The sequence below is a fragment of the Eucyclogobius newberryi genome, unplaced genomic scaffold, assembly GCF_026437365.1.
Source record: "Eucyclogobius newberryi isolate DKJ021-1_F unplaced genomic scaffold, fEucNew1.0.hap1 SCAF_22, whole genome shotgun sequence".
Classification (NCBI taxonomy): Eukaryota; Metazoa; Chordata; class Actinopteri; order Gobiiformes; family Gobiidae; genus Eucyclogobius; species Eucyclogobius newberryi.
This window is the reverse complement of record NW_027315857.1, coordinates 18,472,611-18,497,870: the sequence shown is the minus strand read 5'-3', so window position 1 is coordinate 18,497,870 and position 25,260 is coordinate 18,472,611. Positions and strand designations below refer to the sequence as shown.

Below are 25,260 nucleotides of genomic sequence, written 5' to 3'. Positions count from 1 at the left end.
ATGCCCAAAGACTCCACTTCCCAGAATGCATGAAGCTCTTTAGAGATCTGGGTGTCTTCTGTCAAACTAATGTGCATGCAAGTGGTGTCTGTAATACTGGAGGTAGTCACTGGTCCCTGTAAAGCCCACCCAAAAATGCTTTCAACTGCTACTAGTGAGTTTGTAACCTTTTGGACTTTACCAGTAACTGCTTGCCAGTAGTAGTCTGCTCCAATTAACACTTGCAACTCTTGTTCATTAGCACCTTCTAGTGGAAAATCTGCAAGCTGAAGCCCTCTTTTCTTTATTTCTGTTTGAATCGTCTCGCATGGGACTTTAATCACAGCTGTACACACCTGAGGAGTCTCAACTGCTTCTATCTCAAGTCTCTTTTCAGTGTTCCACATGTTCTCAAGTTGAACTCTTACAATATTGCGTTTTTCTGTTACCGGACTGGTGGAACCAAAAACATGGAGGTTTAAAGTCTCTTGCCTAACAATTGGCAGTCCTAGCGCTCTAACAACATTTTTGTGAATGAAACTACGCTGGCTGCCTCCATCTAACAGGCATCGAGTTATCTTTCTCTCCCTGGGACCTACAGTCCATGCCTTAACCGTCTGAAACAGTACTGTGTTCTGTGTTTCAGCCTTAACTTTGACAGGACTGGTCACAGAAGACAACACAGCATCTGTAGTCCCACTGCTGGTGGAGTCAACATCTGTCTTAGCTTCTGGTTGTTCACAAACTGACTGGTGGTGTCTGCGGTTGCATAATCTACATGAAACTTTAACTCTGCAGTACTTTGCTATGTGTTTGGGCCCTAAACATACATAACATCTACCCAGCTTTTTCAGCTTTTCTCTGGGTGCACTTACGTTATAGTCTGGACAGTTCTCTGGTTTATGGTTACTACTGTCACAGTACACACAGGTCTGGGGTGTGCCGTTAGCTGTGTGTAAAGCAGACGCTGACGGGACGTTCCACTTTCTGTGTTTAACATCACCGGCGTAGGACGTCCTCCCTGTTGGCTTGTAGTTTGGAGTAGGGTCCTTCGTAGTGTGGCCGGGTCTGGTAAGCTGGAGCGCCCGTTCTCTGCTCTGCACCTCGTTCTGTAGAAACTGGATGAGCTCTAGCACTTTCCATTCATTAGTCGAGTCTGGTCTGCGGGTGTAGTCTAATGCTATGTCTTCAGGGATGAGCTGCATGAGCACTGGACATAGCAGGCAGCCATATGTGTCACTGTAAATTCCCAATGACTCCAAACTGCGTATTTGAATCTCACATTCATCATACAAGTTCCTCAGTGCAGCCACATCAGAAGATCTTTTCACAGGAGTCAAGTTCAATAGCTTTGACATGTGGGCACTTATCACAATGTCCTTTCTCCCAAAGCGGGTCCGGAGTAACTCTATTGCAGCATCATAGTTGTCTTCTGTTGTTGTTAGCCCTGCAACAGTTCGAGCTGCTGCTCCGGTCAGATAGGATCTGAGGTAGGTGAATTTGTCCGTCTTGCATAACGCTTCATTTTCGTGAATAGCTGTTTCATACTGAGACCAAAATTCCTGCCACTGGCTTATTTCACCATCATATTTGGCCATCATTAGCTTGGGAAGTTTAACAGTTTGTCTGGAGTGTGATACATTTGAGCTGGGACTTACATCACTGATTCGCTCACTCATGGTCTCTCTTGTAGCTTGTTGCGATCTTTCAATGATGCAAGAAGATCGAACCTTCCAAGTGAGAATGCGGTCCATGTAGTCCATAGTGCTCCCAATCTCCGCCTCCAGATCGTCTGTCGCCGTCTCATCTTCAATCCCTTTGTCCAAGTCTCTTAAACTTTCTTCCTTGGATGATAAAACTACCAGCAGTTCACGTATTTTACTTGTATCTGGTCTTTCTTTAACCACCTCCTCCTCGAGACGAGTTAACAGCCTCGTTGTAGCGGCACGCACGGTGGCGCGCTTCCTTCTCATCCGCTCTAGTCCCTCTGTCATCTCGGCTAGCTAGTTAGCAATAGCCGATAGATGTTCACTTCGCTTCACAAAAGTTCATAAAGTCCTTACTTCCCGGGTTTCGGCACCAAAATGTAGTGGAGTGAACGTCTTCCCAGTGATGACAGAGGCGATCGTCTTTGTTGTAACCTGCGGGTTACCGTTTATTATTGAACGGCTGCAACGCAGCACCGAACTTAGTTTCGTACCCTTTTTTTTTATTAGTCAAGATGGCGGACGACACACATTTCACATCCGGGTTTTTACTCTTCAAAATAAGATGTAGCGGTATTTCAAAATAAATGTAACATAAATAATAAATTGCACTATGCCATTTTCGGAACTCACAAATTAATGCATAGACACATAAATAGTTACAACACCATTAAAACACTGTAAAACATTCAAACATCACACATCAAAACTGATGCACAAAAAGCTCAAAACAGAATTACAAGTAGAATTTAATTATTTTAATGGGGCACAAATTTTCCCAACGAAGGCAGTGTTCATGTAGTTGTTACCTAAAGGTTCCTACTCTGTGAAAATGCATTAAATAAGGACTGTTACCAGGAACTGCAAACGTTCTAAAAACACAAAATTGTTAACTTGCTGTGTTTCATTGAGTTCAGCACATGAACATGGCATGTTGTATGTTTAGGGAAGTACCCGGTCCTGGAGGTCATCCTGGTGGCGGCCATCACGGCGGTGGTGGCTTTTCCAAACCCGTACACGCGTCAGAACACGAGTGAGCTGATCAAAGAGCTGTTCACTGACTGCGGGCCCCTGGAGTCGTCCCAGCTCTGTCAGTACAGGAGCCAGATGAACGGCAGCAGAGCCTTCACCGAAAACCTCAACCGACCGGCGGGACAGGGCGTGTACGCCGCCATCTGGCAGCTGTGCCTCGCACTCATCTTCAAGATCATCATGACCATCTTCACCTTCGGACTCAAGGTGAGAGGCGTGTCTTCTGGTCTTTACTTCAAACACACACGGAAAGATGCAGCGCTAAAACACAAACATAAATCAATGAAGTTATTTGTATACGATTACATGTACATTTATTTGACTTTTACACAAGTTGCACTGCCATTATGGGCCAAACTGACTTTATAGAATAATATAAACGCTATCAACATCTTCATCGTCTTTATTTTTAATGGACTGAACCGCATTTGTTGATATTTTTGGAAGACAATTTGATGAGGTCTTTGCTTTGAATCTATTAAAGTAGGTATGTTTGTTTAAAAAAAAAAAAAAGGACTTTTGTTTTTAAATGACATGTGGAAGCACTTTTCACTTTTTAAAAAGTTGTATTAGTTTCATTGTGCCTGTTGTGCTCCCTCAGGTTCCCTCTGGTCTGTTCATCCCCAGCATGGCCATAGGAGCCATAGCAGGGAGGATTGTGGGTATTGCGATGGAGCAGTTGGCCTATTACCATCACGACTGGTTCATGTTTAAAGAATGGTGTGAGGTCGGGGCCGACTGCATCACCCCCGGGCTCTACGCCATGGTGGGGGCCGCCGCCTGCCTGGGTGAGTCCAGACTGTGAGCTGTGTCTGTGCTCGGGCTGTTTACTATCATCAAGTCCTAATTCAAGAATTCACTCCACGTCCTAAACCGTTAAGCTGTAAAAATTGAGAGCATACCATACTTTATTTCAGTCAGGTGTTCCCTCACTGGGATTTAGTGTTTGCACTCCATCTACTGTTAGCAGAGGGAATTACCATGGGAAAGAAAAGCTAGCTTATCCCGGCATGCTGATACAAGCATATAGTTGTAATGAATGTGGAAACATACAAAGCTCTGACTTTGACATAAAAAACAGGGACATTTGAAGAGTGTATTTTTGAAGCTCAGAGAAGGTGAGCTCCCAAACAGGATGAATAAAGTTAAATACAACTCTAGGTTTGTGCATTAAGGGTTATGGCCTTTAAATCAGGTTCTGGTGTCTTACCAGTTGATTCTTTTTAGATCATTATTAAGTCTTTGTAACAACATTTTGTTTTAATTTTGAAATTAATTTGTTAGAGATTCATATGTTGTGTCAAATCCATAATTTAAGCTCTATCAATGCACAATGGTAGAACTTGTGGAGTACATTGATGTCTAATGAATGCACTTAAAATCTAAACATGTTCTCCTCTCTTCAGGGGGCGTGACCCGCATGACCGTGTCTCTGGTGGTCATCGTCTTCGAGCTGACCGGCGGCCTGGAGTACATCGTCCCGCTCATGGCCGCCGTCATGACCAGCAAATGGGTGGGCGACGCGTTCGGTCGCGCGGGCATTTACGAGTCGCACATCCGCCTCAACGGATACCCCTTTTTGGACGCCAAAGAGGAGTTCACGCACACGACTCTGGCCCGCGAGGTGATGCGGCCGCGGCGCAGCGACCCGCCGCTCGCCGTCCTGACGCAGGACGACCTCACGGTGGAGGAGCTGCAGGCCGTCATCAACGAGACCAGCTACAACGGGTTTCCTGTGATCGTCTCCAAGGAGTCGCAGAGGCTCGTGGGCTTCGCGCTGCGCAGGGACATCACCATCGCTATAGGTGAGAGCCCTGTGGTCCAAATCAATTATCATATTTTCTGGAGTATAAGTCGCACCAGCCAAAAAATGCATAATAGAGAAGAAAAAACATATATAAGTCGCACTGGAGTATGAAATGCGGTTGCAAGTGTGAAAATAACAAATAATATCACATGTAAGTCGCTCTGGAGTATAAGTATAAATATAAGTATAAGTCCCATCCCTGCCAAAACAATGAAAAAAGGTGCAACTTATAGTCCGGAAAATACGGTACTTAATAACAATTTGAGTGGATTAAAAGTAGAAAAGAGCTATATAATGTGACTGTTTCAGGTATTTTGTGAAAACATCTTGTTGTCTGCGTCTAACTGTAAAGGAAGTAATGCGTGTGCGCTGTTAGCATGCTAGTTGTTGTTACCTTTTACTGTGTTTGCGCTCTGGCCCCCGAAAGTTGTGACAAGCACTTATAAACTCATCACAGTGAATAATTGGGACGCTCAGAACGTGTTAGAAAAGTAAAGAATGATTTTGTCCCGCTGCAAACTTTATCTCATTAGATCCTACTCCTTAATCTTTCTGTAATTGAAGCGTATGCTTGATTATTTAAAATGTGTTTTAATTACTTTTACATTTGACTCTTTCTTACGGAAGCGCTCTGAATGTGCCGTCTCAACAAAAATCCCATGAAACGCTTATTTCCGACTATTATCTGATTTCTAGAGTTATCAGATTATTGAAATGCCTCAAACAGTTACGTATGATTGTGCAGGTTTTGACAAGGAACATTATATTATTAAAAAGGGCAAACTAATGTGACAAAGACGAGAGAAAACGTTAAATATTAAGAGTTATTTTAAAAATCATTGTACTTTTCAGAGTAAATGAAAGACACAAACTTGACACACGCCAAAAATTTGATGTACCGTATTTTCCGCACTATAAGTTGCATTTAAAAGCCTTTAATTTTCAGTGCGCCTTATAATCCAGTGCGTCTTATTTATGGATTAATTCTGGTTGTGCTTACTGACCTCGAAGTGATTTTATGTGGTACACGTTTTGTTTTTCGCTTATACATGAAAAAAGATCGAAAATAGATCATTCATTGCCTTTATAGTGCGGAAAATACGGTAATTATTGAGTCGACTGATTCTTCTCGTTCGGATCAGATGTTTCTCCCTCTGAAATAAAACTTGTCCGTGCAGAAAACGCTCGGCGCAAGCAGGAGGGCATCGTGCAGAACTCGAGGGTGTACTTCACGCAGCACGCGCCCACGCTGCCGGCCGACAGCCCGCGCCCGCTCAAGCTCCGCTCCATCCTGGACATGAGCCCGTTCACCGTCACCGACCACACGCCCATGGAGATCGTGGTGGACATCTTCAGGAAGCTGGGGCTGAGGCAGTGTCTCGTCACGCACAACGGGTGAGCGGCTCGTTATCCTCGCGTGATGAATGAACCTAAACCAGGACTGATCCGGGGCAAAACCGAGACTTAACCTGGACTGGGTTTTGTGTGGGGTGCTCCGGTCTAACCACTGTGCCACACTTTCTCCTCTGAAGTGTCCAAACTAATCACATCTAAACAAATACAACACTGGGATGGTGTTTTTAATTGGCTAACAAAAAGAAAAAGTGTTAGTTAAGTTGACATTAGCAGCAGCGAAGCTCCTTGGTGGCTGTAGCGGTGGTAGGTTTGTGCTAGTGCCCCCTGCTGGGTTCAAGGTCTTTCATTCAATCTTAAGTTTGCCGTGTTTTGCATGTTCTTCTGTACGTCACGCCTCCTGATGATGAAGTTGAATCTACTTCTAATGTTCAAGTCAGTGGTTCTCAAACAAAACTAATGCTGTAGATGTTTTGGGCCGAACACGCCTGTGTCATGTCTAATGAACTCATGTTGTTTTAAGTTGATTGCCTTTTTATTGTGTTTTTATTTCTGTTTTCCTCTTTTGTTTTGGTCGTGTTTGTTCGTGTGTGTGTGTGTGTTTGTGCGCGTGTGTGTGTTGTATGTGTGTTTGCGTGTGTGTTGTGTGTTGTGTGTTTTGTGTGTGTGCGTGCGCCCGCGTGTGTTTGCGTGTGTGTGTGTGTTGTATGTGTGTGTGTGGTATGTGTGTGTTTGCGTGTGTGTGTGTGTTGTATGTGTGTGTTTGCGTGTGTGTTGTGTGTTGTGTGTTGCGTGTGTTGTGTGTGTGCGTGCGCCCGCGTGTGTTTGCGTGTGTGTGTGTGTTGTATGTGTGTGTGTGGTATGTGTGTGTTTGCGTGTGTGTGTGTGTGTGTGTGTGTGTGTGTTGTATGTGTGTGTTTGCGTGTGTGTTGCAGGATTTTGTTGGGCATCATCACAAAGAAGAATATTTTAGAGCATCTGGAGGAAGTGAAGGAGCAAGCCGAGCCCCTGGTACTAAGCCCCACCCTCTCTCTTTTTAGCCCCTCCTCCTTCTTCTAACCCCCTCCCACTCTCTTCTCTCTCATACTGTCTGGGTAGAACGCTGATGTAGTGGAGTCTTTGCTCACTTTTCTCTTTGTTTGGGGCGTTTAGATGGTAAATGTGTTTTCAGACGTGGAACTGTCTCTTTTACATTCAGCTACAACTAAAGCCTCACGATATTGACCAAATTTAACATATTTATATATTAATATTTGTTTGCATGAACTCGACGACCATATCATAATGAGCTAAAATGTGACTTTGTTGAGGTTCAAGTTCTTCACTTGTTTGGGAGATTACACTGGACCTTTCTGTCTCTTTAGAGGGTATTTTTAATCGTTTTATTTCTAAACTATATTCTTGATTTCATAATTTAGCATAGGTCTAAAAGATTAATTGCTGTATTATAATTGTTTTGATAAATGTCCCGCCTCGAGCCACAACTGAAGATGGATTAAATAATGTTACTTGGACTATTTATTTTTAATATAATATAATATAAATAAGGATCTAAAGTGATATTTCTGCACTTTGTGGGTCATTTTACAGTAATTATAATATTGTAACTTAGTCTAATACTTATAATGACGAGATTTACTGTTCTGAATATCGTTATCGTGATATTTTATGCCTTTGAATCAAACTCCATGTTCATTGTCATTAAAGGTGGTATGGACGATTTTTTTCAGCAAATTTTTTAATCATATCTCCTCGTGGCGTGGATAAATCATTAGTCCTGCCACGTATCAATCATAAAACGCACCTACCGCTCACCTGCAGCCGCGTCAGGCTCGTCCCCACGTTTCCTCGTGCCTAAGCGCATGGATCTATCATAATATAGTTCCTCAGTGTACGGGGCAAAATGAAGACGGAGAAAGACAGTTCGAGCTGACGCAGAAGTGGACAGAAATCTACGGGAGACGAGAGATGCGATGCGCTCCGTTGCGCTAATAAACAAACGCACGTGTGTGTTGTATCAGTCCACACGGGGGAGTGCGCATGCGCACTTCCGCCTGCCTTCTCAAATCATCAAAAAATCGTCCATACCGCCTTTAATATATATATATATATATCCCTTTATTTATTCAGTGTCACAAAATCATGTCCAGGCTTTGTAATATTTCACGTTACTCGTTCCACTCCAAACGTGTCGTAATCTCTTGCATAGAATGACCCTAAAGCTGGAGCTGAGCAGACTAATAATAATAAGAATAATCCAGTCCGTGTCTGAAAACGGGGCTGTATATTTTTAGTATTTGGCCTCTTTTTTCCCCTGCGTCAGCTCGGGCGAGGCCCCGTTCTCTTAAAGTTCCCTCTGTCCTTCTGCAGTTTGCTCAGACTGTTCTCTGCATGTCCCGCTGTAGTGTCCTTTCCCCTCACAACCGCAGCACCTTTCACACCGCTCACTTCTTTGTCTCACAGTAACGTTTTCTCTTGTGTTTTGTGCGATTTCGCCGACGGCGCGACCTGCAGATCGAAGGACACTGACGCGCCGCCTTAAACCGCACGTGGCGCCTGTTTTAGAGGGTGATGCTTCATGACGTTGTAGCATTCCAGTGACGACGCCCATTTCCTTTTGCTCTGTTTGTAGTGAACAGTGAATAGTGGAGTGTTGTTGTTTGGTTTCCCCCTCGATGAGAGTACAAACCAGCCCAAACCGTTTACTGTGAACCGACGTGTGTCCAGTCCAGTGGTTTAACTCTGAGTTTTACCGTATTGTCCGGAGTATAAGTTGCACTAGCCAAAAAATGCATAATAGAGAAGAAAAAAACATATATAAGTCGCACTGGAGTATGAAATGTGGTTGCAAGTATGAAAATAACAAATAATATCACATATAAGTAGCTCCACAGTATAAGTAAGTATAAGTATATAAATATAATATGTATAAGTCGCCAAAATTATGAAAAAAGGTGCCACTTATAGTCCGGGAAATACGGTAATAGTTAATGGAGACGTAATTGTGCAAAATCAACTTTTTACACGCGCTCCCTCATCGTTCTACACACATTACTACTACTGCGCTGTACGATAATATCACAAAACGGTGATGCGTGCGATAATTGATGCATCGTACACGATACTCTACGAAGTCTCGCAGATTTAAAAGGGGCGAGTACACATTAATAACAGTTTTACTCAATCAGAAAGAGTGAATACAGCACCAGCGCCTGTGTAAATACTGCATTTTGTCAGCAAATGAAGTATCACGATGTATAAAAGTTGATTTTGTGTAATATATCCACGTTTGCACAGTTATAAGCCTGTTTTTTCCACACAGTCTACATTTCTTTGCATTTTCCTGATCTAGAAGTGATAAAAGTCGTGCACTGGCTCTTCATAGTCACAGATACGCTTCACTAAATTATCCTCTCAAGTGAAATGTAAGATTCACAGTTAAACCACGTGTGTTGGGCTGGTCCTCTTGGTGTTTCTCTCTTTTCCTCACTCACTTGTGTTTGGGGGTTTCAACATGATGAACCCGGTGCTTCAGTAGATTTAACGTAGTTCTCTAGTTTTCACGGCTCAGTTCGATCTAAAATGTTTGACAATCACCAAATCTGCCTCTTGTAATGACGTAATAACAGTCTGAACTGAATCAGCTCTTGTGCTTTCATGTTTTGGATGTTTTTTACTCTGAATACGTCCCAGGATTGGACTCGTTATGTTTGTACAAACACGTTTTCGCTCCTTTCACTGACGCAATGTGGTTTCCTCTGCTCTAGTCACTCCTCTAACTCTGACGGTTGCCATGACGATGCTTCATGTTTTTGTTGGGGTTTCGTTTTAAGTTGTCCCTAAACGACACAATCACAGACAGTAATTAAGAGAACATATGTTGTTTCAAACATTTGTGAGGGCCACGTTTTAAAAGGGTCGATTCATTACAATTAATTTATTTAATTAAATGTTAAATAATGTATTCATCCTTTTTTATCTGAAGATGGAGACAATAAACAGACTTTAAAACAAGAGGAACTAACTGTCCAAACTGGGACTAAACCTGGACTAAACCTGGGCTGGATCATGACTTGATCATGACTAGATGAGGACTAAACCTGGACCAGATTTGGACTAAATCAGGACTAGATGAGGAGTAAACCTGGACTAGATCAGGACTAAACCTGGACTAGATCAGGACTAAACCAGGACTAAACCCTACACATTAGTAAAAGTTTGTCTTATTGTCTCTTCAGAGCTCTAAACTCACCCACAAAAACATGAAGCTCTTTCTCACGCTCAAACCTTCGTCCGTTTCCACCTGCGTCCAACACTAACCTCGTGTCTTCATCGTTTGTCCCGTCCCTTCTGTCTCATTCCCAGGCGTCTTCTTGGTATCATCACAAAAAAAGACATCCTCCGTCACATGGCGCAGATGTCAAACCAAGACCCCGAGTCCATCATGTTCAACTGATCCGCTCTTTCCACGAGCGAGGAGGCCACGAGGAGGACGACGAGGAGGTTTTACTACTGGACGCCTCGGACTCCTGACGTTCGGAGGACCGGGCTGTGTTTTCCTGTGTGTTCGTAGCTCCGCGCTGCCCGCAAACCGCGGAAACCTTTCGTAACGGGGACCCCTGGTGGCCGCGAGAGGGACGGTGATCAGACGGGACCGTAAAAGGCACTTTCTCTCTGTAAAACACACTTTGTTTTTTTTGCACCTGGGTCTTGCATGAATCCTCAGTCCACTCGAGTCAAAACACAAGGGTGAAGCTTCATTTCCTAACACTTACTTCTCGATTCCTCTGCTTTTAAATGGAGAGAAACGCCTTCTAACTTCTACACAGGGATGTCAGTCACACGTGTCTTTTTGTATTTCACATTTATTGGACTGTAAAAGATCGATCTGGACTGTACAGACTGTAAAATGCGCGGGAAAAGACCTTTTATAACAAAAACGAAGCATTGTTATTCAATCAAAATGTCAGAAAAGAGTAAATAAATCCTCATTTTCATCTGTATCCGTAAATATTCTCCACCCGTAAGTCTTTTATGGCCATGTTTCGATCTAGAAAGTCGGTAAAAATTGAAATAATCATCTACGTACGAGTAGATTAGTAAAATAATCATTAATTGAATATGTATTTTGCATTAAACACTAAAAGAACATATTTTGCCATTAGTCAAAGCTGGTTTTGTAATTATTATTAGTATTAGAGGGTTTCCACTTAAAGAACTGTTCAAAACCCACTGTTTAATGTATTTGCTGCTCGTATAAATCATTTCTCTTCATTCGTCAGGATTAAAAGCAGAGGAATCTTTTTTTTTTTGTTCCATTTTGTTCTGCATAAATTGGGACTCGCCCGACCCACAGTTGCACTTTTCCTCGTGCCTCGCTCACTTTTTCCTGTCCCTGAAGTTCGACGGCGGCGCCTGGCAGGGGTCAAAGGTCACGATGAAACGCAGACAACAACAAAGAACACAAAAAAAAACCACACACAAAGCGATGAGAGACTGAGGAAACCCTCCAGGGACAGCGCTCAGAACGTTTCATTCAAATAAATCTCCGTCCGCCGCGGGCCACGGTCACAAAACGCTCCATCCATCGTCTTTTCTTCCATTTTGGATTATTTTTAAACTATTTTTTTATCACATTTCTTTTGATATTCTGTTTGTTTGATTTGACTTTGTCCCAAGAGAAACAAACACATTTATTACAATTTAAACCCCCTGAACAAATCATAGACTTCTAATAATTGCGATTTAAAACTAATGAATGGACATTTTATTGTATCTGGTATCGATTCCTTGTCTACCGATACTGATCCGATACTCCCAATTGGCAATACTGAGAACACAAACGTTCACAATTCAGTCGCAAACGTTATTTCACGAGGTTTCGCTGTGGTAAAGTGACTAAACCATAACTACGTACAACTAATACTATCACTACCGCGTACTTTTTGGGGACGTTTTGGGATACGTAAACTGGTATCGGTCGATATCGGAACTCGAAAAGGTGACATTTCTTCCTCCAAAGTCAGAACTCAGAACCACACACTTTCACTGACAGAGGATCGGATCATTAACGATTAGAAATGACTGAAGCTTCATTACATATCTCTTCCCACAAAAATGAATAAATCAAAAAAACAACATTATTACATATCGGGAATTTTTACAGCCGCGATTAATACGTTGAACTGTTGTTTTTTTCTGTAGACGTGATATTTCTGTTTTAAACTTGTCTAAAGCTTCGCTCCGGAACTTTTCGCGTGAGCCATCTTGTGAACGTGGCCCCCGAAACGGAAGATCCCATTGTTTACCTGTGAAATAATATAATCGTACATTTGTGTGTGTGTGAGAGAGAGAAAAAGAATCATGTGGTTCAGCGCTTACATTCCAGCCTGGTTACTACGGCAACAGAAGAAGAAAAAAAAACACTGACACGACCCCTTGACCCCTTTCGACCTTCGCCGCGGCCCTCGACTCGGCCGCCTGACGAGAACGGAAACTGCTTTAACAAACTGTGACTGAAAGTGTAAAAGTACATTTGGGATTTTGGAGTCTCGCTGTTTTTGTTGTGGTTTTGTTCTTGGTTTTTTTTGGGCAGAAAATGAATGATTTTTGTCAAATTTGGTGAATTCTTTTAAACTTTTAATACCAAGTAGAACCACTGAAAACGTGTGTCACAAGTACCGTCTTAAATGAACTAAATCTGAGCTAAAGGACTAAACGCAAGCAAAACCAGGACCTATTCTGAACCCAAGGACTAAGCTAAATCAAGCCAAATTCTAAGCCTAAATCAGGTTAAAATTGTGTCTAAATCAGGTCAAAATCTAGGTCTAAATCAGGTTAAAATTGTGTGTATACCAGGTTAAAATCTAGGCCTAAATCAGGTTAAAATCTAAGCCTAAATTAGGTTAAAATTGTGTCTAAACCAGGTCAAAATCTAGTCTTAATCTGGTGAAAATTGTGTCCAAACCAGGTCAAAATCAGGTTAAAATTGTGCCTAAACCAGCTCAAAATCGTGGTCTAAATCAGGTTAAATGTATGTGAAATATGTGTCTAAACCAGGTCTAAACCAGGCCACAATGACGTCCAAACCAGGTTTTAATCCAGGCCATAACGAGGTCCACTCGAGACAAGCGTCAGGTTCAGTGTCACGATACTAAAACTCCACAAGACTAATGCTAATTATCAACACAAAATAATAGTTATTTCTTTCATTTTAACACATGTTCTTGTGAAAACATCAGGTTTGTCTTGTTTATTTTTGTCTGTACATCAAATGAGTCTCAAATTTACATTTTACATAGTTTTAGTATTGAATCAATTACATCTGGGTCTCAAACCTCAACCCAAAAAACCGGGAAAACATTTTTATTAACACAAAAATACTCGATAAAGAAAGAGTTAATTCTGGCTTCTACATATTTTGCCTAAATAAATAATTTAACTGTCATTGCGCAGTTCTTGAACAAAACCAGCAAAACTTTTACTATTTGTGAATCTTGCTAAATACTTTATTTTCAACACTTAAAAACTGTCATCGCTTCATTCTGGCTTTGAAAATCCCAAACTTCTGCTTTTTACCAAGAACACATTTTCTTCCTGAAGTTTAAAACGTGAAGTATTTTTTGGGGAGAGTGAACTTTGAGCCGCACTGAGCCAAACCCCACGTCTAAACTGGAGCGACTGCGACGTTTGAGTGAGAAAGAAGGAAAACGTGAGAGATTTACTGTTACTTTCAATGTACGCGGGGAAAAACGGGAACTATATTTGAAAATGACTTTAAAATTACACTCCCATTTGTCTGAATATGTCAAACATCTAAAGATTTTCAAAAAAAAAAAACGTTTTGTCAAAAGTCAATATTTGGAGTTTAATTCATCTAAAAGCCATTTTATTGATTTCCTGTCCATTTAATTTAACGTTTTGTTGCAAATGATCAAGATAATGTATATTTTTTTCTTTAGATTTTGTTTTTCAAATTGTGTTTATTGCAATTCATGGAATATATTCACTAAAATCATTCTACAAAATTACCACTAAATCTACAACCACTTTAAACACTTCTAACAATCATTTATGATCAAATTGCATTTTCCGTGTGAGAATTTACCCCTGAAGTAATGTCTGAAAGTGCTAATAGTGAAAGGGAAAAGTGGCACTTTATTCCAGAGGCAGAAATGTGTGAAACCAACTGTCATTTCTTACAACTCGATGTTTTTTCCTTTTTTTTTTATTTATGGAAACTAGTGTCGATAAAGTTGTGCATTCAATATGAAGACTTTTACGTATGATTATTACATTGTTTGATTGTACATTTGAAAAACAAAATATGTAAAGATTAATTTTTGTTTTAAATTAAAAGTGAGAAGATGAATTTGTGATCTTTGTCATTTTTACTTGACTTTTGTGACTAATATCTCATTTGTCTTTTAAATTTTTTGCATGATTTTCTACATCCAATTAGTCAATATTTTCATTCAAAAGTAATAGTTTTATTGTTTTTCTATTAATTTAGCTCAATGCTGATGAATTCTTGAATTATTTGAAAAGAAAACATGTTAATGTCGTAAATTTGCTCAAATTTGACTTAAAAGTGCCTATTACAAGTTGAGCGACTCATTAAACTAAAATGCAGTTACTATATTTATTAATTTAGCTAAAAATTATAAGAATGTTATCCCAGAATTATAATAAAGCTAACTTTTTAGGGTTTATAATTTCACTTCCTGTTTCGTTGTTTCACTTCCTGATGTAATTGTCACATTAGGAAATTAGCCAACTTTTTTGTTTTTAATTTGATAAATAAAAATATGATCACACCTTTATTTAGTTGAATTCGTGTTTAGAATGTCAAAAACATTGCTTCTTTGTGTAAATTCTGCTTAAACGTTTGCCTGGAATGAGTGGTGTGATGTCACTTCCTGTCATTTTCTACAGATATTTTCAACGTTTTCTCCACAAATACCTCCTCGATTAATGTAAAACTAATGTATATGTACAAGAGGTATAAATACACAGAATAAAGTCAAAATTAGAGAATGGTAAAACCCCGTCATACGTCACTTTAAGTGCAAAATAAACTACTTTAAACAAAACGTTCAGTGACGTTTTGCTCATTATTTCACTCGCCACAGTTGAGTTTTCATCAACCACGACTTTAACTGACCTTGACCTTTTGCCTCGGCGTTTCAAAGTAAACTGAGTCGACGTCCCTCCGCCGCGGTGTCTTCTTTCGGCGCATGTATCATTCATGAATCTGACCGAGCGGGAACAAAACCAAGTCTGGGACAATTTATTCAACCTCATGAATCATTCAAACGGAGGCGATTTTCTGCGCGTTCAAATCTGTGTTCAAATCACGAGAGAACGCCCAGTCTTTTTTTGTTGTTGGACACAGCACTTTTTATTCCACTACAAAAGAGGCGTTTGAAGAGCACCGGTGAAAGCAGAGGAGGTTAAACCGCCCGGCGCAGAGAAGGCGACTGGTCTGAGTCACATGCAAAAGGAACGGGGGAGGCCTCTGCGGAAGTGTTCGGGAACTTAAATAATAATCATGGTAATAATCGCACACATTAGGAAAAGTAAAGCTCAAACTGAACACGCCACAAATGCAAAGAATATCAATAGAATAAAGACTTTTGCAAATCAAGTGTAACGTCTATCCTTATTTGACCTGGGTTATCGTTTCGTCGCTGTACAATCGTGAGAATGCGAGGTTTTCGACTCCAGCCCGTGGTTCTTTTGGAGTGAGATTGCAATGACGCTGGGACCGGTCAGTGTCCAGTCAGGCGGTCGAAGGCTTGGTCTGAAATGGCATCGACTTGAGGCAGGTTTAAATGTGTTAAAAACAATAAAAACGCACCAGTCGCACACAATATTTTGACCACAGACGAGTTGTAATTAGAGTTTAAATAACGCGTAAGAAATGTCCAATGACCAAAATAGAGACAAAATGATTGATTGTGAAGATATTACGTTAAAAACAACAATAAAAACATGTTTATGGGCAAATTGTGATTGTAATTTGAACTTTTGTTTACATTATGGCACTGGTTATACCAGTGTAATATGTCAAATGTATTTATTTACTAGCCCTGGATTGGTTTACTCGCCATGGTTCACTCGCCCTTGACCGGTTTACTCGCCCTGGACTGGTTCACTTGACCTGGTTTACTCGCCCTGGACTGGTTCACTTGCCCTGGTTCACTCGTCCTGGTTCACTCGCCATGGTTCACTCGCCCTGAACTGGTTTACTCGCCCTGGACTGGTTTACTCGCCCTGGTTAACTTGCCCTGGACTGGTTAACTTGCCCTAGTTTACTCGCCCTGGACTGGTTCACTCGCCCTGGACTGGTTCAATTGGCCTGGTTCACTCGGCCTGGTTCACTTGCCCTGGTTTACTCGCCCTGGTTTACTCGCCCTGGTTTACTCGCCCTGGACTGGTTCACTCGCCCAGGACTGGTTCACTCGCCCTGGACTGGTTTACTCGCCCTGGACTGGTTCACTCGCCCTGGTTCACTCGCCCTGGACTGGTTCACTTGCCCTGGTTCACTTGCCCTGGTTCACTTGCCCTGGTTCACTTGCCCTGGTTCACTCGCCCTGGTTCACTCGCCCTGGACTGGTTCACTCGCCGTGGTTCACTCGCCGTGGTTCACTCGGCCTGGTTCACTCGCCCTGGTTCACTCGCCCTGGTTCACTCGCCCTGGACTGGTTCACTCGCCCTGGACTGGTTCACTCGCCCTGGACTGGTTCACTCGCCCTGGACTGGTTCACTCGCCCTGGACTGGTTCACTCGCCCTGGACTGGTTCACTCGCCCTGGACTGGTTCACTCGCCCTGGTTCACTCGCCCTGGTTCACTCGCCCTGGTTCACTCGCCCTGGTTCACTCGCCCTGGACTGGTTCACTCGCCCTGGACTGGTTCACTCGCCCTGGACTGGTTCACTCGCCCTGGACTGGTTCACTCGCCCTGGTTCACTCGCCCTGGTTCACTCGCCCTGGTTCACTCGCCCTGGTTCACTCGCCCTGGACTGGTTCACTCGCCCAGGACTGGTTCACTCGCCCTGGTTCACTCGCCCTGGTTCACTCGCCCTGGTTCACTCGCCCTGGTTCACTCGCCCTGGTTCACTCGCCCTGGTTCACTCGCCCTGGTTCACTCGCCCTGGACTGGTTCACTCGCCCTGGACTGGTTCACTCGCCCTGGACTGGTTCACTCGCCCAGGACTGGTTCACTCGCCCAGGACTGGTTCACTCGCCCAGGACTGGTTCACTCGCCCAGGACTGGTTCACTCGCCCAGGACTGGTTCACTCGCCCAGGACTGGTTCACTCGCCCAGGACTGGTTCACTCGCCCAGGACTGGTTCACTCGCCCAGGACTGGTTCACTCGCCCAGGACTGGTTCACTCGCCCAGGACTGGTTCACTCGCCCAGGACTGGTTCACTCGCCCAGGACTGGTTCACTCGCCCAGGACTGGTTCACTCGCCCTGGACTGGTTCACTCGCCCTGGACTGGTTCACTCGCCCTGGACTGGTTCACTCGCCCTGGACTGGTTCACTCGCCCTGGACTGGTTCACTCGCCCTGGACTGGTTCACTCGCCCTGGACTGGTTCACTCGCCCTGGTTCACTCGCCCTGGACTGGTTCTTAGGACTTTAGGGCAGGACTACTTTAGCTCTCCTCCACTGGGGGAAAACTCGCACACAAAGTGGTCCAAAATATGAACAGTTCCAACATGTGAAATGTATTTCTCGTCGTTTTATGTTTCATGATTAGCAAAACATAAGCTAGTCGAGTGGCCACAATATTATGTGCGACTGGTTTATGTACTGTAGTCATCAACAGTTGTTACAATTCTTTGCTTATTATTATTATTACATGAATTTAACAGATGAAATGACTCTTTTTGAAATACATTCAAGATGGAAATGATTTAACTCAAATGTGATTGGACAAGAGGGTTTTTTTTTGCCGTCAGTGAAATGCATAGCAGGTTTAGACATGGCTCTCGTAGAAGACCTGGACTGGCTGAGGAGTTGGTTCGCATTCGGCCCCGCTCGCCTCGTCCTGCAGGAGCGGGGTGACGGGGGGGGTTTTGGGGTTATCGTCAGCGGCGGCCTGGGGCGGGGCTGGGGGCAGGTCTTGGGGCTGGGCTGGGGGCAGGTCCTGGGGCTGGGCTGGAGGCAGAGCTATTGGCAGGGGCAGGGCTTGGGGCGGGGCTGGGGGCAGGGCTTGGGGCAGGTCTTGGGGCTGGGCTGGGGGCAGAGCAATGGGCAGGGCTTGGGGTGGTTCTTGGGGCGGCTCCTGGGGCGGTTCTTGGGCCGGCTCCTGTTCGACGGCGCAGTACCCCCCTGACTCCAGCGGGGGGTGCACCGACACTTGTATGGCCATGTGCTGCGGCTGCTCGTGCATGGAGGAGTTGTCGGAGTCGCCGGCCGGGGACTCGCTCCGCTCCTGCTCCTGCGCCCGCGTCTCCCGGTCGTGGCGCTCCTGCCGCTCCTGGAGGATGCTGAAGACGTCGCGCGGCCCCATGGCAATCCGGCCCGCCGCGTGCCGCATCTCCTCCACGCCCACCACCTCCAGGATCTCCTCCATCAGCGTGCGGCAGTTCATGATGAGCGGCGGGAGGGGGATGCTGCGCGCCAGCTCCTCGATGTACCGCGCAAACTCCATGGTCTTGAACTGCGTCACCTTCGCCAGCTCCAAAGTCTTCGCCGACGTTATGATCGGGATGCGCTTGGCGATCTCGAAGGCTTTCTGCAGCTTCTCGGCCCCCTCTGTGCGGAAGAAATCGTTGATGGCTTTTTCGGTTTTCTTCAGGTGGCTGCTCATCATGCAGAGGCGCGTCACGTTCAGGATCATGATGATGGTGAAGGTGACCAGGCACACCACCATGTAGTACACGCCCATGTCGCCGTTGGTGAAGACCACGCGCAGGGTGACGGTGCAGTTCGAGCTGCCGAAGGCGTTGGCGGCGACGCACGTGTATTTGCCCCGGTCTGAAAACTTGATGTCGGTGATGTTCAGGACGGCGTCGTCCAGAAGCCACCACTTTTCACCTGAAAACACACAGTGGTCATTTTTTTTAGCTTATTGTACATTTGTGGCATTTACATTAGCAGTTAGCCTCCTAGCATTGGGAAAATAAACACAGGGAGATTTGGAAATGTTTAAAGATGCAAAGATACAAATTTAAGTGCAAGATGTTTTTGATTGCTGCAGTGGTAAGTGTTAAGTTTGTCTTGTCTTATGTTTTTGTAATTTCCACATTCTAATATTGAATGTGGCATGAATGTCAATTAGTTTGTCCTTAAAGACGTTATTTTGTCGGGAATGTCCCACAGTGCGCTATTAAATATGAACAGTTATATTTTTTCAGTTTTTCACTTTTTATTTCATGGTGGAAGCTGAGACGAGGCGAGTAGGTAAGAAAACTATTTAAGTTACTGCTGCTCACACTTGACTTTTAGAATAGCATTTGAACAACGTGACCCGGTGTAATATCCATTTCATTTATTTATGGTATTTTTTCTATATTATTAGTATTTACACTATTTACATCAACCTGCTCAGGGAATACAGGTGTTAATGCTATAACTTGGCACCAGCATCTTTCTGTTGTTGTTGTCGTTGTTGTTGCTGTTGTGCTGTCTCTGTACAAATAAAAGCATAAACTACCAACACGCTAACTAACCTAAACCATTTACCCAAATAAGCTTAACCATGACTCGTTTCTAACCTAAATTACAACCATGTTCCTAAACTTCATCACTTCTGAGTCAGATTGACCAATCAGTCTCTAGAATGAAGCTTTTTATGCAATTAAAACATCTATAATTGAATAATATGCCACTTATAAAACATGTTTGTGGCCTTCTAGTTTTACTCCACTTTTGTATCGTAATTTGAATCAAAGTATATTTAAATTTTGTAAATAGTTGTGCATCTTGATCATTTCTATCCTTCTGCTGTTCTTGAACTTGACGTTGCAACACTGACATGTCCTGCAAGAGCGACACGTTTAATACCATACTGTGGAACATTCCAGGCGCTGCAGTGACATCTCTATGGAAACAAACAAGTGGCACAGACCCTCCACCTTTTTTAGTAGTTTGTTCTTTGAATTTGGACGCTAATATGGTTCCAACTCAGTACAAAAAACAATGAAATTTACTCAGAAATAACATTAAGAAACTGTTACAAGATAAAGCGACTCATTGACTGAGGGGCAGAGAAACTGCTCTAACGAGGAGCCAAAATGGACGGACAAACTACACAATCGATATTCCATGAGAGCGTCAGGAGGTCATCGATCTCAGGGCCAAACTGCCTTCAAGTTGGAACACAAAGTACAAAAGTAAGAAATAGTGACCAAACTTGACGGAGGACTCATGCTGTAGCTGAAACGTGAAAGTAAATGTATTCAGAGTGTTTATGTGACGCCTGCAGAGCCAAGAAACTCAACTCAACTCAGTCTGCAGAGTGTAAACCAAGTCAAAGGTGAATCCTGAACAATCCCTGCACAAGCTTTCATCCCAAACGCCTGCTCTCTGTCTCAAACAAGCTCTTTTAATGCACGTTCTGCCGTCGCTTTCGTTCAGAATGTGCAGTTGAGGCTTCGTTCGTGCCACATTTGACTAGCAGGAGCCGCGCGCTGGATTCAAACTATTCAAACATACGCAAAACAAACGCGGCTTCAGATTGTCCAGTCGACGCACCACTTCACTCTCTTATATATGAACAATCGACGTAACACGGCACAATCTTTTATTTTGTAGTACGAGTACAACACAGGAAGTCATCCGAGAATCACTCCGTAACGTAAATGCAATCACACTATAGTAACAAACTACTACTGAAGTCATTAAGAGTCATTATGAGATCGCATCAACTCTAATCAACGCTTCAGATCTTTGCCACAGTCATTAACGTAAAGACAATTACTGATGGTGTGAAAGGAAATATCCATTATTATTGTTTAGAATGATGCTACAAACTCTGAGGTTGAATAGTGGCATTACTTTGTGAACTCAAAGAAATGCTTCCCTTTTGTTTATTTGTGCTGACAGTGAAAACTAATGCCAGTTTTTGTGTCATGTGAATAGCTTCAGTCATTAGAAATATAGTAATTAACCAGGACAAAAGATCTTCCTCTTATAAGAGACATTTTAGGACTTCTAATCATTGTTTTGAATTGGCAGCGAGTCTTACTTTTCATCACTCTGACCCGTGTGGATTTAATTAAAGATGTGTGATAAGCTTTAAGCAATTACAAAGCCCCGACACAGCAGAGGTAAACAACAACAATATCAGATCACACAGAAGGTCTGCGAGGAACAGGAAGTCCCGCCCATCCGCCTCCATTATGTCCGTGTGAGGAGGGGAAATGACACACACACACACACGCACGCACGCACGCACGCACGCACACACACTTTAGTGATTGTATTCAAGTAATTTCCCTTGTGGATTAATAACATTTGTCCAAGTACAAAGGCTGCTCAATTATGACAGTAACAATCACTTCAATTAAGAAACGTGGCTTTGCTGCAGGCTTTGCAGGGCAGAACAGTGGCACACACTGTTCCGTTCTGAGCCAACGTTGATTCATTTTACAGCCGTTATACAAAGCTTACAAAATGTCAGTTTTAATATAACGAATGACCTCAATTATTGGAAAATATATGTTAAGCACAAGTACAAACTATGCAAACTCATTGTACACAGTGACAAACAAAGCACTTTATTTGACTGGCTGTGCCAGCACCATGTCTTCGGCTCTGAAGTATAACCTTTGTTGAGTATGTACTTAAAGATCTGTACTATGAGAACGCTGCACAAACATGATGCTCCGTTTGAAACATGGAACCAGCTAAACTAACCGGAGTGAGAGAAGCTCAAAGTCAAAAGAACACATAAAACTAGCTCAAAGACAATGACGAGTTTCAACAGGCTTTACTCCAAAGGCTCTTCCTCCTGCATTCCTCCAGAGACCACAAACACAGCCTTGTTTTGAGGAGACGTTTCAGTGAATTCGTGAAAGGCCTGTTTTAAGTGTAAAGCCACAAAACTCAACCACAGCCTGTCCTAACCTATGTTCTTATTGTGAGAGCTGATGGCATGTTTAATATTGTGATCATACTGAACATTTAACATCGTAACACAACACGTCTGGTTCAATTGAAACTGTGTAACCGGAGAGTAAAGACCCAGAGCAAAGCGAGGCTCGACGGGGCATGGAAACTACTCCGTTTCATGTTTGCACTATTCAACGTGGAGAGGCAGACCTTTAAATCCCTTTCACGACTCACTTCATGTGCGGCCTTGACATTTCTGCACCTCGTTGTGTAAAGTCCCTCCGTTTCCTCCTGCACTAAAAACTGAGATGTACAACTTTCACTGGTGATGACTCAAAAGTCTCAAAAAAGCAACAACAAACTGACCTTGAACATCAGTGTCATCCAGATTTCAAGTCGGTAAACGTTACATGGAGCTTTTCACATCAAACATCTACCAAGTAACTACATAACAGATATATACATGAACAATGCTGTGATGTTTATCCATTATTGCTCATTTCATTGATTCACTTAATTCTGCGTCTGTGTGTTGTTCTGAACGTATTTCAATCATTGCTAGTTACTGCGATCCAAACCATCAAAAGTGTTGTTTGTTTATGTCAATAAATGCTATCTTTTCATGTGAAAAAGTGACGTCTGTCTGCTCTTAAGTGTCGCCTTTTATGTTACGCAAGCGTCGTTTTGTATTTGTATTGAACATGAATTGAATGAAAGGAAAACAACCATTGAATCTTGCTGAGAACTTAATGCAATAACAATAACCTTCAACAATATTAGTTTGACAGTGATGAATAGTGCATAAATATAGCTCAGCCTTAATTCAGGTTACCAGGTTAATAGTTATTGTAATTCAGGTTACCAGTCCCTTTCACGACTGAAAGAAAAGTGGTGAAAGGGACTGGTTACCTGAACACGGGTGGGACGTCCTATGCAGAGATATGGAATTCAGGTCACCAGGTTAATAGATATCTGATTTACCTGGTTAAGAGAGTTAAACAGTGAAGACAATATCTATGTCTTCACTGTTTAACTCTATTAACCAGGTAATTTAGGTTACCAGGTTAATAGATTTGTAAATCAGGTTACCAGGTTAATAGATATTGTAAATCAGGTTACCAGGTTAATAGATATTGTAAATCAGGTTACCAGGTTAATAGATATTGTCTTTAGTGTTTAACTTGACCCGTGTTTGGGCTTGTGTAATCCCGACCGTGTAAACCAGTGCCAGGTTTAGTGTGTCAGCGCCGTGTCTGTCGCTCTCACCGTTGTCAGTGTCCAGCCTCTCTCCGTGGGAATTGAACCACCGCACGCTGGGGAAGGGCTCTCCGGTGACATTACAATCAATCAGCACGCAGCTCCCCTCGCGGGCAATTATCTGGCTCACTTTGGTGTGCGCCGCTGGGACCAGCCCGTCGCTGGCATTCTGAGCCGCGCCGCTTTCCGTCCCGTTGGCGTCCGGGGCGATGGCGGCGGTTTGGGAGGTCGCGCGGGACGCCAAGACCAGAAAGAGTAGACAAACGACCCCCGCGTCACAAATAGACCGGCACATTTTCTCCAGTTATCAGCGTTTCAGGCCAAAGGGAACAGACTGTCATTGCCCCCGGGACGCCATTGACTCACTATCTCTTGGCGGAGGAAGGCAGCTCGGTCTTCTGACTTTGGTGCATGTCACTGGGGAAACACGAGAGATTTTTAAACATTCAGAACAGAAAAAAGACGTGAAATCCCGACAGGCGCTCGCCGATAAGTTGACGTGTTAATGCTGGTCATAAAAAGATAAGAAAGCTGTAAAAATGTCTAATCTCACATTACCGTTCAGCTGTTCCAAAGAAAACATCAACCTCAACGTTCAGTTATTTAGATAGCATGCATGTTTGAGATCAGATGCCCTTCCTGAAGTCATTTTACGATAATTTTTCCGATTATTTTATTGTTGTTGTTGTTGTTGTTTTATGGCGGTTGGCATCCGAGTGTTGCATTACCGCCAGACTTTATTCCTCAGACTTTTCGTAGTCCTCAGACTCTCGTATTTTATTTTTTAGTCATTATTATTACTGTATGATGTATTTCTTACGCCATAAACATGTATTCGTGTAAACTTACATTGAGAATTCCAAATTGCTTTAGATATACGCGCAAGTGCAGCTGTAAAAGCGCTAACAAGCTCAATATAACGGTGCAATATGGGCGCCGTCTAATCCCCGAAACCATCGGTCCATTTCTCCGCGTACCGAGCACACAAAACCACCCAGAACGAACACAAACGATGCAACATATCTGTCCAAAGTGTTTACGACAACAACTGCCTTTTGATGATGAAAGATGACGTGATAGAACGGCTAAAATAACGACAAATTATCAAACGCGACGCGTCTACCGCCTGGACGAAGGTTCTTTTTTTTTTATTATCGCGAGACACACGTCCGCCGCTGTTTACAAAAGGCTAAAAAACGTTAGCGTTTTTTCTGCATTTATTTACGCACACGACAGAAAGCTAGATTATTAAAGGTGAACGTTAGTACAATGTGCGTATTCATATTGTGGAAAATACGTCGCGTTTAGTCGGGGGAAATATGCTCCTCGACGGGGACAGTAACGCATAGCAACGCAATGCTAGCGGCTAATTCCGAGCTAAAAAAAAATGAAAAAATGCTGCAAAATGTCAAATCGTTCGGGTTTTTTTCCGCGCGTGACACTCACGTTATGGCGCGTGTCCGTGTCCGTGTCGGTGGCGTGCGGGGAGCTCCGGTGTCAGGGCGGGCTGTGGTTAGCTGTGTGTCCGCATCCTCGCCCTCCTCGCCCCGCTGTGTAATGATGAGCTCCGGGTCCTGGTTCTGCCGCTGCTGCAGGAGGCGCGCGCGCGGAGGAGAGCGGGAGGAGCGAGGCGCGCGCGGGGGAGAGCAGGAGGAGCGAGGCGCGCGCGGGGGAGATAGAGAACGTTCATTTAAAGTGTGTCAAAGGTGCAGCTCGCGCGGGACACGGTAAATATTTACTGTGGAGTCTGTTTGGTTTAGGTCAGAACAGGTACATTTAATTTGACCGGTAACATATAGTCTTATAATTCTGAAAACATCTCCTCTATTCCGTCCTGTTATTTATGTTGAGGACTTTGCACATTGCTATGACGACCGTCCTATTTTCCATCAACCTAAACCAAATGATAAAACAAAGACTAAATGGATACAATTAAAGATTTAACTCAGAAACTCAAAGACAAAGATGTGTGTCCAAAATGTACTGATGTTTTAAATGTTTATCTGAGCTCTGTGTTTTGTTTTGTGAACTATTTAAAATGGCGTTATTGTAAATTTTC

The 25,260-nt window shown here is 43.3% G+C and overlaps 2 protein-coding genes across 9 annotated transcripts in view; one reads left to right on the top strand and one right to left on the bottom strand.

The window, feature by feature from the left end:
• The window catches only part of clcn3 (chloride channel 3), a 47,021-nt gene extending 32,773 nt beyond the window's left edge, over positions 1-14,248 (top strand). For 4 of the 8 annotated variants that reach the window (XM_072459116.1, XM_072459115.1, XM_072459121.1 and 1 more), the window contains 6 exons: positions 2,632-2,924; positions 3,319-3,505; positions 4,124-4,522; positions 5,703-5,919; positions 6,813-6,888; positions 10,243-14,248. In XM_072459116.1, the coding sequence (XP_072315217.1) occupies positions 2,632-2,924; positions 3,319-3,505; positions 4,124-4,522; positions 5,703-5,919; positions 6,813-6,888; positions 10,243-10,410 (1,340 nt within the window). In that variant the 3' untranslated portion in view covers positions 10,411-14,248. Of the gene's footprint in view, positions 1-2,631; positions 2,925-3,318; positions 3,506-4,123; positions 4,523-5,702; positions 5,920-6,812; positions 6,889-8,391; positions 8,446-10,242 lie in introns of all 8 variants that reach the window. The other 4 variants (XM_072459120.1, XM_072459118.1, XM_072459122.1 and 1 more) reach the window with 2 other exon arrangements.
• On the bottom strand, positions 13,840-24,758 carry mfap3l (microfibril associated protein 3 like). The gene is made up of 3 exons (XM_072459123.1): positions 24,648-24,758; positions 23,211-23,618; positions 13,840-18,926 (listed from the first exon to the last, which is right to left on the bottom strand). Exons 2-3 carry the CDS (start codon positions 23,494-23,496, stop codon positions 17,863-17,865), a joined length of 1,350 nt encoding a protein of 449 aa, XP_072315224.1. The 5' UTR covers positions 23,497-23,618; positions 24,648-24,758; the 3' UTR covers positions 13,840-17,862.
• Positions 24,759-25,260: the final 502 nt, after the last annotated feature.

What these genes read in the sequence shown, in the direction of transcription:
- mfap3l (XM_072459123.1), bottom strand. Translation starts at nt 23,496, where the DNA reads ATGTGCCGGTCTATTTGTGACGCGGGGGTCGTTTGTCTACTCTTTCTG. An exon ending in GAGGCTGGACACTGACAACG is followed by an intron (nt 18,927 to 23,210) that starts GTGAGAGCGACA and finishes GTGTGTTTTCAG; the next exon opens with GTGAAAAGTGGTGGCTTCTG.